The sequence below is a fragment of the Psammomys obesus genome, unplaced genomic scaffold, assembly GCF_907164565.1.
Source record: "Psammomys obesus unplaced genomic scaffold, mPsaObe1.curated_primary_1811, whole genome shotgun sequence".
Classification (NCBI taxonomy): Eukaryota; Metazoa; Chordata; class Mammalia; order Rodentia; family Muridae; genus Psammomys; species Psammomys obesus.
In genome coordinates, this window is record NW_026590062.1 from 2,582,516 (window position 1) to 2,596,844 (window position 14,329).

Genomic DNA, 14,329 nt, shown 5'->3' on the forward strand with positions numbered 1-14,329 from the left:
AGGGTGATTCCAGGCTCATCAAGCTGGCAGTGAGACCAACAATGGCACAAAACTCTCCATGGCTGTGTGCTTGTGTCTGCTTCCCCTTCTCATCCGGACACCTCTCATTGGCTCAGAGGATCCATTACATCTGCTACAAACAACTCCTGGGCCCCAGGTTCAAAGCTCGAGGTGATGCAACTTCATGCATAATAATCTGCTTGGCTCAACTGCCTGTCAGGTTTGGTCCCAGGAAGAAAGTCGTCCCTTGAGAGTGGTGGTTGGAGACTGAGCAAGGAAATGGAAGCTATTAATGTGTTTTGATTCCCTCCTGTTGTGGGTCAGATGGGTCTCCCACAGTTCAGGTGCTGCAAGCAACACACACACACACACACACACACACACACACACAGCGTGGTGGTGCTGAGAGATGATTTAGAGATTTGGGGCTGAAGGGCTGGAAGGATGCTCAGTGGTTAAAAGCACTGGCTACTTTCATAGAGGACCTGGGTTTGACTCCCAGCACCCACATGGTCGTTTCCAGCCATCTATAATTCCAGTTTGGGGGGGATCCAGTGTCCTCTTCTTGGACCCGGTATCAAGCACGCATGAGGTGCACATAGGTACAGGCAGACAAAGCACTCATACATATAAAGTGAAATAAATAGATCTAAAAACATTTTTAATGATAAAAAAGAGGCAGGATCTGGAGCCAGGGTACTCCGTCCCAAAGTCATGTCTGATCTGACTGGGTGAGGGACATCCCTGCCAGAGTGATCTCAGCCCCTTCTGCGCACGGTTCGTTCACACTCATGGCTCTACCCTGTCATCCTTTCAGATAGACTCCTGTGTCCAGAAGTGGCCGCTGGCCTGCAGAACTGACCCCCTGATTTGTAAGTAGTCAGCCTCTGGTATTTTGTTATAGCAACAGGGCATAGACTGATATGCCTCCCCAATTTCCCGTCTCTCCATGTCGGAGGGGGCACTTCTAAAGAGCCTTTAGGTGAAGAGGGGTGTCCAAGTGTTCCTGTGGACTAAAGCCTTGGGGGTTGTCACCCCTAGAAGTTGATAATATCAGGGTCTTACATAGGAGATGACAGGGACGCAGCAGACAGCCCGTGAACAGACCCTGGGTGAGGTTCTTCAGTGTCCTGCAAGCCAGCAGCTGCCCAGAGTGAAAAAAGAATGAAAGGAGAAACCAGGTCTCACCGCATTTGACACACAGAAATCGCCTCCAGAAAAAGCAAGAACGTAGCGCTGAGAGCAAAGCTCTGGAGCATTCAGGGGTGTCGGAGACTGGATCTGTGTCCTGGGGTTAGGAAGAACCTTTTAAGGACTGTGCAAAATGCGGGGGTTGGGGGAAAGCTTGAGGTCTGGGTCTGTTGAATTTTAAAATTATATTCACAGCTACCAGAAGGCAGGCGAAGAGAGTCAGAGCCCAGCGTCCACCTTACACCGGAAGCCACAAAAGGGAGGCGAGCCCGCATTGCCCACGCTCGCCTGCTGTTCCGTCCCTGCTCATCTCTCACGGGAACATCACAGTTCTGACAGGTCACCGGGGTGAGGCCTATGAGTGGGGCCTTTTGCAGCCTCTCCTGGGCTGTGACCTCCTAGCCTAGCCACACAAGAGACCAAACCAACCCCAGGACAGAGCAGGGGGCAGTGAAGCCGAGCACACGCAGACAACGCGGCTGGGTCTTTTGAAAGGCTGTGGAGCCTCGGGCAGGCTCGGAACAACCCAGAGAGCCACAGTGTTCACTCTGCAGAAATGACAGAGCAGCGAAGGCGGCAGGAGGTGCACCGGGCACCTGCCACTCGCCCACACGCTGTGTGAGTCCCAGAAGGTCAGCCACCAAAGGTAAACCAAACAGACGCTCAGGGCATACGCTTGTGTCCCAGGCACACAGGAATAAAAGACGCATGGCAAACAAGTTGCAATCTACACTTTATTCACTCTGAGTGTCAGGAGGCCCCCGGGGTGGTGGGCCTGGCCCCTGGGGAGAGGAAGGCCGGGGCTCTAGCTGGAGGAGTGGAAGGCGCCTCGCTGGTGCCACTGCATGTCACGGATGCGGCGCACAGACTGCACCTGGGGGTGAGGGGCCCCGAAGTCGCTGCTGTCCTTGTAGTCCCCCTTCTCCAGCAGGTACTGCAGCCCACGGTAGCCAGGGTACTGGTACCCGACCCATCTGCAGGTGGAGGTGGGGGTGGGAGAGACATGATGAGATGAAGAGAGAAGTGAAGGGGGTCCCAACACCGGGAGGAGCAGGGAAGTCCAGGACACCCCCTCCCACCCCACTCGCTAACACCGGACTCTGCTTGCTTGCCCCTCCTGCTGGGGAGCTCACTACCTCCCAACCCAAAAGCTTAGAATCATGGGGGCTCCTGGGCCTCCTCAGGATATCCTCATCCCAGCCTGAGCCTGGCAGCGTGGCTCAAGGAGAGGGGGAGACAGTGGGTACCCTCTACCACCCACCCACATCCAGAGCCTTCACCAGGCAGGGTGCCACTAACTCTCCAGCCCTTGAGGACAATGCCAACCTTCTCCAGCCCTGGCTGAGGCACCTGCCCAGAGGACTCCCGACACCTCCACCCCCGCCCTGCCGCCCTGCCGTCCTATGCCGTCCCGGCCACGCCCAGCCACTGAGAACAGGAGCCTCAGGGGCCTCCTCTCAGCACAGGGCTGCTGCCACAGCTAGGTGTCTGTGGATGCCTTCCAGGCCCTCTCGCCCTGCAGTTGTAACTCTGCCTTTGGGTCTCAGCTCAGGAGTCTGGGGGAGCCTCTTAGGTCTGTATGGACCCTTAAACAATCGACGGTTGTCCCCCTGGAGTGCTGACTGCACAAGGCAGGCGCCAGAGACCGTCCTGTCCACACCTGTCCACACTCAGAGGCCACAGAAGCACATTTCGTGTCCTGCCTGGTCACTTTATACAGGGCCTCTCGCTGAATCTGAAGCTAAGCTGGTGTCCAGCAAGTCACAGCCATCCTCCTGCTTCCGCCCTCCACGGAGACGGGGTGATGGGTGTGCATGTTCAGCGACACCTGACCTTTCACAAGGGTGCTGGGGATTTGAACTCGAATCCTTGCGCTTATCCCGTAAGTGTTCTTAGCCACAAAGCCCTCTCAGTGACTCCTTATCCCTACCCTATCGCCATCACACTGCTGGGAAGACAGTCATTATCTGCTCAGGACAGTAAGAGAAAAGCACGTGTGTGTTTAGTGTGGGTGCACGTGTGTGCACGTGAATGTGTGTGCGCCTGTGTACATATGTATGCATGTATGTACGCATGCATGCGTTTCCAGAATGTTCCATCCCCGGCTGCTTTAAGCTCAGCCAGCAGAGCTATGGACATAGAATGCTGACTGTATGCCCCACCCCAGCACACACTGCCTGAGGATCCGTAACCGCAGGCGTGCCCTGCTTCGCAGTGCGAGTCCCACAGGCCAGAGGCCAAGAGCACGTGTCAACCGGGAATCCCTCCTTGAGACTGTTTGCAGGCTCAGGAGCTCGGCCTTCCCCGCTTGAGCTGAGACCATTCCATTCACCTCCACCCGCCCCGGAGACTTTGGCGGGACACAGCCTCCAGGCCGGTGACTCCCACCTGACAGTCTCAGGGTGGGTGGGGGACAAGTTGAGCTCCCACCCCCCACAGTGAGCTCAGGGTCCCGAGCGGAGGTCTGGGGCCACACTCACGTGCCACTCTGCACCCGCACAGAAGACACCTTCTCCTGGTAGCCGTGGGCGTGGAAGCTGGGCACGTCATCATCCACTACCTCCATCTTCTTTCCAGTAAAGTTGGGGTTCTCGTACAGGATGATCTTGTGCTCTTGGCTGTCCTGTGGACAGAGGGCTCGGGTGAAGCCTGGGATGCCCTGCCCATCCTGTCCCACCCTCCACCCACCTCTGCCAACGTGCCCACCTCACGGTGGGACAAAGGCTGGGGACTGTCACCACAAGGACAGCCGCAGCTCCTGTGCTCAGGGAGCATTTGAATCTGAGACTCCAAGTTCCCTCCCCGACCTCTGCTTCCTGCTTCATAAACAGCAGCCATGACTGAGTGCCTGCCTGCGCCTGGACAGCATGCAGGCTTCTGGTGACCCCAGCAGGCATAGGTGCACATGCTCGCACCATCTCCAGACCTACTGCCCCGCTGACGCTCTTCTCAAAAATTCCAACCTTTCAGCAGCCCTTAGACCACGGGACACAGGAGAACACTGAGGCTCAGAGAGCTCAAGTGACTCGCCCAAAAATCACACAGACACAAGAGCCCGTGTCTGGGGTGAGCTCCAGTCTTCTACAGAGATCTGGGAGGTGCGAGTCTGGCTTTGGAAGGTTTGGGCACACAACTGAGCATCGCTGAGTCCTTTCCCTACTCAACAGTTCACATGTTAGCAAGAATCAGGGTCAGAAATAGACCATTAGCTCACATGGCTGAGCCTTGGCTAAAGGTTAGTGTACCTTCCCCTCCCTCCTAGCCTCAGCATTCCTTTAATACTCATGATTTCAAACTGAGATGAGACCTGAGGAACATGGGCCAAAATGGCATTCTCTGGAGCTGGGCTAGGAACAAAGGAGGCTCCACCAGTAAGAACTAAAGTTCCATTTTGCAGATGAGCAAGCAGAGGCTCAAGGAGGCCAGATGCCACAGTGGTGGTCCTTGGCCAATCCTAACAGTACAATGTGGGTGAGAACTCTCCTGGGCCCGGCCCCTCCCGCTCCCTGGTGCAGAAGAAGGCAGAAAGATGCAAAGGGTCTTACCACTTTGATGGGCCTCAGAGAGCTGAGGGAGTCTGTCCTCCGGCTGCTGGTCCAGGAGTCCCAGCGTGGGTACTCACCCTTTTCAAACACAAACTGTTCACCCTTGCAATTGGCCTGCTCATAGCCCACCCAGCTGAAAGACACAAGAAAGGGCTAGTGAGTCCCTCTGCAGGCATCCTGCGGCAGCGCCCCAGGACAGAGAAGATGCATGCAACGTCACCTTGGTGATCCAGAACCCAGGCCCCACTGCCCTTCATGCCTGAAGCACACAGGAGAATTAAGTGACAAATCTGAAGGGCGGCTTGGCTACCGATGACAGTACATACACCGGCACCATAAGGTCAAGAGGATGCTGGGAAAACAAAGAACAAGAACCCCATGACCCTATCTAGTGATGCTAGCCAGTATCCACAGTGCGCATACCTGAGCCCGGAAGCCACAGCCGGCATGATGACCTCAGCCAGGCACTGAAGGGGAGACAGGTAAGCGCCACCAACTGGCCACTGAGCGTAGCTCTGGGCCTTGAGGTCCCCCAGGTCATCGCTTCATCCACAGCAGGCTCCAGAATCAATTCTCCCATCATCTCTCTACTTGCCTGTATACTCTAAGCTCCTAGATTCATGGTAGAGAGACATCCAGAGGTCGATCAGCACTGGTGAGAAACCAGGCTGGAATCTAAAGAGGCTGGCGTTGCATTTCTACAATGGCGACGGCCTCCTGTGTGCTCTAAATTACCTGCAGGTGGCTTGGGCCACCAGGTGCCTTGCGGGTACTGTGCAAACACAAGCTATTATATCCCACGTTTTAGGGAACAGCATCGAGAAGGTGGGCGAGCACTTGTTTAGCACAGACGTGACTTCCCTCCAGATAGTTTCCGGCTGCTGATTGTTTGACTCCAGGGAGCGATCCCTGTGGGTGTGACTAACTCAAAGCACTCCCTTGGGATGGTGCGGCTTATGGAGAAAGGAGAGGTAGGAAAGAGAAAGTGGGAACCTCAAGTGCCAACTTTCTGGGGCTCTCCAGGGCAGAGACTGAGACGCTCCCATGGCGTGGCAATGGCGACCTCTCAGACCTTAGTCCTGGCTGAGAGAGGCAAGGGTGTCCGCCACATACATTTGAAGGAAGACTTACACCAGATCCCGAAAGTCTGCTCTAGGCACCGTGTTCTTGAGAACGGCAGTCAGACTCAAGCAGGACTGAGCAAAGCTGTTCGTCACAGCGCTGCTTACAACACCCAATAGCCTAGAGCTCAAGGCTGTCAGGACCAGAAGGACCGACTAGGGAGCACACACGAACCCACCATGCATAATGGCAGACGATACAAACTCAGCCGGACAAAAATAGGACCAGGAGTTCTGGCTTGAGGTGGATTCTTGAACTCAAAACCCAGGAGTCTAAGGTGGGGGCCAAGGTCTGCTTCTAAAGTGTCTTTCTGTGGCTTTGAGGCTTAAGGACCTCAAACTGCTCTGAAAGACGGTGTGAAGTGTGGCTTGTGGCAGCCCTCGTGTGACAGCAAAGGTGTCAACTACAGAGAGGGAAGCCCATGGCCGGACGCCACACAGCCTGCAAGTTGCCTAACTGGGATTTGGACCCAGCTTTCTGCCTCCAAAGCACAAACTCCCTGTGGGCTGCCAGCCCCCAAGTCCTGCCCCCATCACCACCACAACCTAGGAGCACAGGAAGATCACGTGACCCCAACTCGACACCCTGATTGACGGGTGAGACCACCCAGATACTCACGGTCCAGCCTGCACCAGGACGGAGCCTGCCTTCTCCATGCCAGTCTCCTTCAGGTTGGGGCAGGGCCCGCTGAGCTCATGGGAGTGACCCTGGAAGTTTTCCTGCTCAAAGATGATGATCTGGAGAGGACGGGAAAGAGTTGAACAGGGGGTGAGCGGCCGGCTCAGAGAGCCTCAGGACTGCAGGCCTTCAAGTCAGAACAGGCATAAAGCATGAGTGAGGGCTGAGACCTTGAGCCTCAGTTTCCCTGTCGGCAGAGCCAGCAAGGGACAGGGAAGCTGATAGAACGGCAGCCCTATGGTCAGTGTTTGCTCAGTCCTGAGAGACGTGGCGCCCTTTCCTTTACATTCGTGCAGTCCTGGAGACGAAGCCAGGGCCACTGTGCATGTCCAGCAGCCACCTCCCCTTCAGCAACACCCCAGCTTCCCAGAAGCACCTTAACTCAGGCACCTGCCACAGATCAGGGCTGGGTATGTGGCCTAAACTTGGAGACAGTATGCAAGCTGAGCATCCTGGGATCCTGACAAAAGGTAGTTTCCTGGCACTGGTTCTGGGGTGCAGCACCGCAGATGCCAGATGCCATTTAACTCCCAGGAGGTGCCATAGCAGGGAGTGCAAGATCCCCCTCCACGGACACCCCCTCCCGTTTTCATTTGTCTCCTGTAAACCCACACAGTCCTGGGCCTTCGAGCCTCTGCCCACGGAGGTCTTCAGAACTTCCTGCGACCACATGAGCTGGATCTTAGAGGAAAGCCACCCCCTTACCTCTTTCTTCCCTCACCAGAGGACCAGCAGGATCCGAATAAGGATCCCAAGACCCTGCAGAGTGGAGGGACCCACTCAAGACCTTGCTGCCAGGAGCTAAGCATGGACAGAGTCCATGAGAACAGGGAGCCTTCCCAGCCATCCCCGCTCTGTCCGCAAGGTCAGCACTGCTAGAAAAAGCACCTCTTCTGTTTCCCAAGCTAGGGATTAGTGGGATAAAGAGAGCAAAGAGTGTGCCCAGGAGGGCTCAGGGGCAGATTCCACAGGCTCAGTTCAGCCTTCATGGTCACTGACCCCTCTGGGAACAGCAGCGGAAAACATGGGCTCTGGTTCCCCTACCCTGTGTGGCCCTGGGAGGAAGCAGGTTTTCCAGCCCTCTGCTCGGCAGCAGTACCTGGGTGAGGGGGCACTGGGGAGAACTAGAATGTGGAAGAGAGGACTAAGTGGCCATTACCCGGCCTGGGATATCATGGCTTCCTGGGGAGTGGCCAGTGGGGAAAGGTCAAGGTCTCTATGCATTGGAAAAGCTCTCCATGCATGGGTCCCTGGAACGCTGGACCCTGCTGCCAGCATGGAAACCGCTACTGCTACTAATTCTTGTTATTATCTGTAGAATCCAGATTCTTTCCTACGCTGAGCAGAAGCCACCAGATGCCCTGCACAAGCAGTCAGCTCTAATGTGGGCTGCTCGCAGGAAACACAGATCTGAAGACAGCCAGGGCGGCAGGGACCTGCTTAACCAAGGAGAAGACAGACGTTCTCAGCTTGCTTCTTCTTAGGATTTCCACTGCAACTATTGAAAGATTTTAATTATGTATGTGATTCATAGTGTGTGTGTGTGTGTGTGTGTGTGTGTGTGTGTGTGTGTGTGCGCGCGCGCGCGCGCGCGTGCACATCATAAAGCAGATGTGACATCACTGCATATGTATGTGATGGCACAGTATATTTATGACATCACAGTATGTGTGAGACGTCACAGTACTGAAGAGCAGTGCTCTGCAGCCAGCCACCAAATTTTTCTTCAAACTCACCCAACTCGTTGGCAGCCTCGGGGCCTTTGCCCATGCTGTTCCCACTGCTCCATTCCCTGCCTGTTTTCACATGCTTGCTCCCTCCCTTGACCCCAGTCACCTCCTCAGGCTGGTCCACACAAAGTTCTAAGCTGACACAGCATTTGCCGTGTACCCCAGCCCTAAGGGCCCCTTAACCTACTTCCTGTTTCCTGCCTGTCACTCTTCGAGGCTACAGTTCACCTGCTTGCTGACTTGTCACCCAGTGAAAGTGAAGCTCATGGGGATGGAATGGGCCAGCCTGGGTGTGACCAGTTCTGAGGTGGGAATAAGCTCCACCCCCACAGACGTGGGGAGAGTCAGAAAGCAAAAGCAGAGAGCCTGAAAGGCATGAGGGTGAGGGGGACAGCCTGTGCCTCCCCAGGGGGAGGCTGAGCCAGGTTCCAGAACTGCACGGTTGTTCTGTGTGTAACTGAAGCTCCCCATCGCATAAGGCTGATGTTCAGAGAAGTCAAGCCACTAGCCTGGGTCACACAGCAGGAGTGAGGCTGGAATCCTCTCTAACTGCCACTGAGTCTCTGGCCCACTCTTGGTGGGGGGGGGGGCATGGGCAGTGGCATGAGGGATGACAGAGAAGCAGAGAAATATAACTCTTTAAAATCTGAAGGTGACGTTGGACATCTGGGTGGGGAGGGGCATGGGGAATTAGCCCAGGTGTGCAGCTGGGGGAGACTGAGTCCCTGAGGAACAGGGTAGAGGAAGGGCACCAGGAAGGAGGAAGTTGACTTTGCAGAGGGGACAGAGCCTGCCCCTCCCCCCAGCAGGTACCCACCTTAGGGTCGAGGGGTTGGGGCTTGCCCGCCTGCATCTGGTGGTCTGAGGCCATGGTGGACTCTCTGGTGTCGAGGTGACCTAAAAGAAATGAAGAAGCGGCGTGAGGACCTTGCCGGGCCTTGCCGTAGGACTTCTGGGCCAACTCCGGTGCAGCCCTCAGCCCTCTTTGCTTTTGCCTGGCTTCAGATTTTTCTGGAAGCAGCCATCCGGCCTCTGTCCTCACCTTCACTATTAATCCAGCCCAGGTCTAGATGGAAGATTCCTGCCTTCTCCCATGGTTTCTCTCCCCCATGGCTGGGCTCCTGCGCTGGGGGTCATACTGAAAGTCCTTCCTGCATCCACCCCCAGCTCATCAAATCCTCTACCTTTAGGTGTTAACTCAGTTGGACCAGTCCAAGTGCTTGATCTGCCATCCAGCAGCTGAAAAACCACCCCCCCATGCCTCAGTTTCCTGCTCTGTACACCAGGAAAGCAGTAGAGGCGCCTCACCCTCTCTGTGAACCAAGACTCCATACAACCGGGTGAATCTGACAGGACCCTGGAACGTACATGTTCCACACCCAGGAAGGGCCAGCCAGGGTGGCATTATTAGGGCCATTTCTAGGGGACTGAAATCATAGCACTCAGGAGAAGGTGCAGCCTAGTCCAGCCCACAAGTTTCCCCCAAGGTTGGTCCAGCAGAGCAGCAATGACTAGACATAAGAGAGTTGGCTCAGCAAGCTAGACACGGTCAAGGTAGGGCAGCCCGTGGGTCACAAGCCAGACGCAGCTTCCTTTCCAGCCTCCAGTAGAAAAGCGGGCCTGAGAAGGTGGTTACTACATTAATGAGGAGCCCTGTCCTCCTCTGAGCCCCAGCAGAGGGCCTTTGGTGGCCCCTCTCCCCACTTAACAGAAGGGAAAACTAAGGCCAAGTGCTGAAGTCACTGCCCCATGCTTTCCAACAAGGGGGAAAGGAGAGCGCAGGGCAGAGCAAGCAGCAGAAGCCTTCTTACCAGGTCGCCAGCCCCCGAGAGTGCTGTGAAGCCCGGCTGGTGGGAGGTAGTATTTATACCTTCCCCAGGGGAGCTGGTGCCAAGATGGGTGACCGCTGCATCCCTGTGGAAAGCAGGGTGAGAATGCAGGCTAAGCCTTCCCCAAAGCCCGGGTCAGCAAATGCCCACAGACATTGTGTCTGTGCACAATAATGTCATTAGCTTTCAGATTCAGCTGCGCCAGTGTGTCAGGCGGCCGGGCAAGGAGATGCCCACTTTGCACGCATCAGCCATCCCACTGCCAGGACGGGGCCATACCAGGTTCACGGGTGCAGTCACCAGGCCTGGGGCACAACAGACAGAAGCCTTCTCAGTGTCCCTGGGGAAAAGCAAGCAGAAGCGGGGAGGCTTTAGGAAGAGGCTAACTCTTCATTCATCCACTCACCCACACACTCCCATGCCAATCCTCCCCCCATCCATCCACCCATCATCTACTGACTGGGCAAGTTTTATGTCAACTTGGCACAAGCTAGAGTTATATGAAAGGAGGGAACCTTAACTGAGAAAATGCCTCCGTAAGATCCAGCTGTAAGGCATTTTCTTAATTAGTGACCAATTGGGAAGGTCCAGCCCATGGTGGATGGTGCCAGCCCTGGGCTGGTGGTCCTGGTTCTATAAAAAGCAGGCTGAGCACACCATGGGGAGCAAGCCAATGGGCAGCGCCCTCCATGGCCTCTGCATCAGCTCCTGCCTCCAGGTTCCTGCCCTGCTTGAGTTCCTGTCCTGACTTCCTCCCATGATGAACAGTGATGTGGAAGTGTGAGCTGAATGAACCCTTTCCTCCCCAAGCTGCTTTTTTGTCATTGCGCTTAGTTACAGAAATAGAGACCCTAGCTAAGAAACCCCACACAGCTGTATGTCCGTCACTCAGCCAGCCACCTGACTATTCCTCCCCAGTTCACCGATCAACCTACATCTCTATTCACTCACCCAAACATCCCCCATCTGTCTGTCTGTCCACACATCCATCCGTCCATAGATTTACCTATAATTATACATCCCCTATCTATCCATCCTTCTACCCATCCATTCATCTGTTGGTCTGTCTATGCAGCCAGCCAGCCAGGCATCATCCAGCCATCCACTGGTTCCAGCTCTGGGGTCGGTGTCATCATCCTCTCTGGCCCTGTCTGAGCCATGCAATCACACTCCACGGTAAGGAGTTGGATTGGAAAAAGATCTGAAGTGTTTCATTCAACACAAACAACAAAACAAAACAATACCAGAAGCCAGATTAACAATTCAAGTGTACGTGAGGTGAGTGTGGACAAGGTCCGCAGGGGGCTAGGAAGCTGGCTGAGGAGAGGAAGCTTCCTCGGAAAGCTGGCTGCCCACACCCGCTGTCCTTCAGTGGGGTGTGCCTAGGAACCTGTTCCCAGTGTAAGAGAAGTCTCTCAGAACTCTGCTGCTGGCCAATCACGGCCCGGGGCTTATGTCCCTCTAGAGTTCGTGTCTTCCTGCAGCCCAGGCTCTGTCTTGACCTTGAATCCAAGGTCCAGCAAGACAGAGGGTATGGTGCTGAAGCCAAGATAGCGGATTCCCTCTCTCATCCTTTTTCCACGATCTCAACAGTCAACAAACACATGCACACACACACACATACATACATCTACACATGTAAACCACATCGTATATACACACATGTACGCATACACACACATGCACCTCTCACACACAGTACATAGTATGCATACATGCACCACAAACACACACACACACTCATGTTCCTCAGTCCTCTTCCCATGCTGTCTCTCACTTGTCCCCAAACTCTATTGCTCACGTATTTCCACATGTGTAGACCATCGTGAGGGCAGAGGTGCCTTCTGCCCAGCTTGCTTTCAGCTTCCGGAGCCCGGAGCCTGACACAGACCAAGCATTGCAAAGCGGATGGCTTGAAAGCAGCAGGCACTCATTTAAAGGTGCAGCCATTGTGGGAATCAACAAGGCAGTCCTCTGTACGTGTGGATGGTGATGGGGCTGGGCTCGGTTGGTAGAGTGTGTGCCTAGCATGAGCCCTGAGCTGGATCTGTGGCACCATACAGTAGTAATGTGTACCGGTAACCACAAAAGGATCAGAAGTTCAAGGTCATCCTCAGCTACGTAACAAGTCTGAGGCCAGCCTGGGTCACATAAGACTCTGTCTTTTAAGATGTATTCATTTTGGTTGCAATAGAGAAATAAAGTTGAGCCTCGTTGAGAAACTCCATCCCTGCTGGTGGTAAAGGTCCCATGCAGGGAAAAGTGATCCATGACCTGACCTGTTGGTAAACCCTTCATACCACGACACAATCTGTCAGGGCCCACACGTGCAATTGTGGCACGGCTGCCATGGGGTCACCAGCAGCTCTCCAAAAGAAGTCAAGGTCTGCTCCACAGGGGAAGGTTCATATCCAGTACTGTAAGCCTGGCTGGGAGGGTCCTAGGCCCCAAAAGGAGCTCTTACTACTATTGTTTTGCTAAATGGCTGCAGTCAAACTGCCCGAATATTCACATTTATACCCATAGGCCTGAGCTCTCAGCCTCAGTCAAAGAAGCTTCTTCCTGTGGTGAGCAGAAGTCAATACAGGGACTTGTAACTGGTCAGTATGCTAGGAAAAGTCACTGAGTGCTCAGCCCTAAATGGGACATCTGTATCTATCCCCAGCCAAGGCTCAGGAAACATCAGGGAGAAGGGAGGAGGGAGGAGGGAGGAGGGAGGAGGGGAATGTGAGAGTCTGGGCTCAGGGAAAAGAGCCGTAAAATGCTGTCTTGTGGACATGACGTGGCTGTTCAGTGCATGAACTCACAGCAGCTGTGGCTACAGGGTCAAGCCAGTCGACATGCCCTGGTCAGGGGAGGAATATTCAAAGGGCCTCCCTTCGATGAGGAGCTCTAGGATTTGCTGGCTGCTAGAGGAGGGGTAGTCCCGTCTCCTTTGTTGTGTGGCTACTGGTGGGTTGCCCATTGTCCTGGTGACTCTTTATCGTTTATCCCACATGTGCTACAGCAGCAGTTCTCAGACTGTGCGCCATGACCCCTTTAGCGAGCCTCTCTCTCCAAAAATATTTACATTATGACTCATAGCAGTAGCAAAATTACACTTACGAAGTAGCAACGAAAATAATTGTGTGGCTTGGGGGTCGCCACAACATGAGGAACTGCATTAAAGGTTCACGGCATTGGGAGGGGTGAGGACCACTGTTCCAGAGTCACCTGAGGAGAGGGAGCTTCAGTTGAAGCTGAAGCTGGCCCTTCAGGCTGGCCCGTGGCCATGTATGTGGGACACTGTCTTGACTACTAACGTAGGAGAACGCAGCCCGCTGTGGAGGTGCCATCCGGCAGGTGGGCATGAGCTGTTTAAGAAAGGTAGCCGAGAGAGTCAGAGAGCAATCCTGCAAGCACTATTCCTCCACAGGGGAGTTCTGCTTTGAGTCCCTGACCTACTCAGTGACGGACTGTGGCCTGGAAGTATGACATGAAACAAACGCTCTTCTTTCCTAAGTTAGAGCATTTTTATCACAGCAACAGAAAAGCAAACTGGGACATCCATGTAAAGACAGACAAACACATCATCTCCCGAGCGTGTGAAGTTGCTTTTATTTACAGCAAATCACAAATCTACATGCATAGGAATCATTGTCTTAAATTTCTTTATGATTCATTATCAGGGAAATGTTTGACTGTTTTATGTACCTGTAGTCCCGCCTTCATCCATCACACAAAGTTCTCAGGTGAAAGGGATCACGGGTAGAAAACATCTCAGAAGCCTCGGCTGGGGCCACAGCCCTCCTTGCGTCTCCCCCACAGTCACCATTTCCTTCTTCAAACCAGGGTGGGGTAAGGCTAGGGCCTGGCTGTTAGAGAGCTGTGTCAGGCCCTTCTCAGAGGAGCCAGCCTGGAAGCCATCACAGAAAGCACTTGGTGGACTCAGCCCCAAAGACATTCATTGCTGTCCCACTTGGGCCAAACAGTGTCTTCTCAGCCTTAGATGTTTCCTTGTTTACCATTCAGAGGAGGACTTGCTGGGACAGGGTCACCCAGCAGCCTGAGCCGTTGTGTTTGGTAGATGTCATCCATTCCTTTTCACAGAGCCTACTTGAGGACTCTGTGGGAACGGAGTGACATTTTCTCCCCAGTCTGGGTACAGCTCGTGGCTGATAGCTCCACAAGCCCTCAAGCCTGATGTGTAGCCAGGCTTCTGCTGACCAGGACAATGGTACAAGGGAGGATCAAG

At 54.4% G+C, this 14,329-nt stretch overlaps 1 protein-coding gene across 1 annotated transcript; it reads right to left on the bottom strand.

Annotated features, from left to right (window-relative positions):
* Positions 1–1,919: 1,919 nt before the first annotated feature.
* Positions 1,920–9,137, bottom strand: Crybb2 (crystallin beta B2). Its single transcript, XM_055606368.1, has 5 exons — positions 9,084–9,137; positions 6,477–6,595; positions 4,737–4,869; positions 3,672–3,814; positions 1,920–2,165 (listed from the first exon to the last, which is right to left on the bottom strand). Exons 1-5 carry the CDS (start codon positions 9,135–9,137, stop codon positions 1,997–1,999), a joined length of 618 nt encoding a protein of 205 aa, XP_055462343.1. The 3' UTR covers positions 1,920–1,996.
* Positions 9,138–14,329: the final 5,192 nt, after the last annotated feature.

Bases quoted from the DNA above. Each gene is read 5' to 3' on its own strand.
- Crybb2 (XM_055606368.1), bottom strand. From the start codon at position 9,137: ATGGCCTCAGACCACCAGATGCAGGCGGGCAAGCCCCAACCCCTCGAC. The intron at 6,596-9,083 runs GTGGGTACCTGC...CGTCCTCTCCAG, and splicing joins CCCAACCCCTCGACCCTAAG to ATCATCATCTTTGAGCAGGA. The intron at 3,815-4,736 runs GTAAGACCCTTT...CTCTGTCCACAG, and splicing joins CTCTGAGGCCCATCAAAGTG to GACAGCCAAGAGCACAAGAT.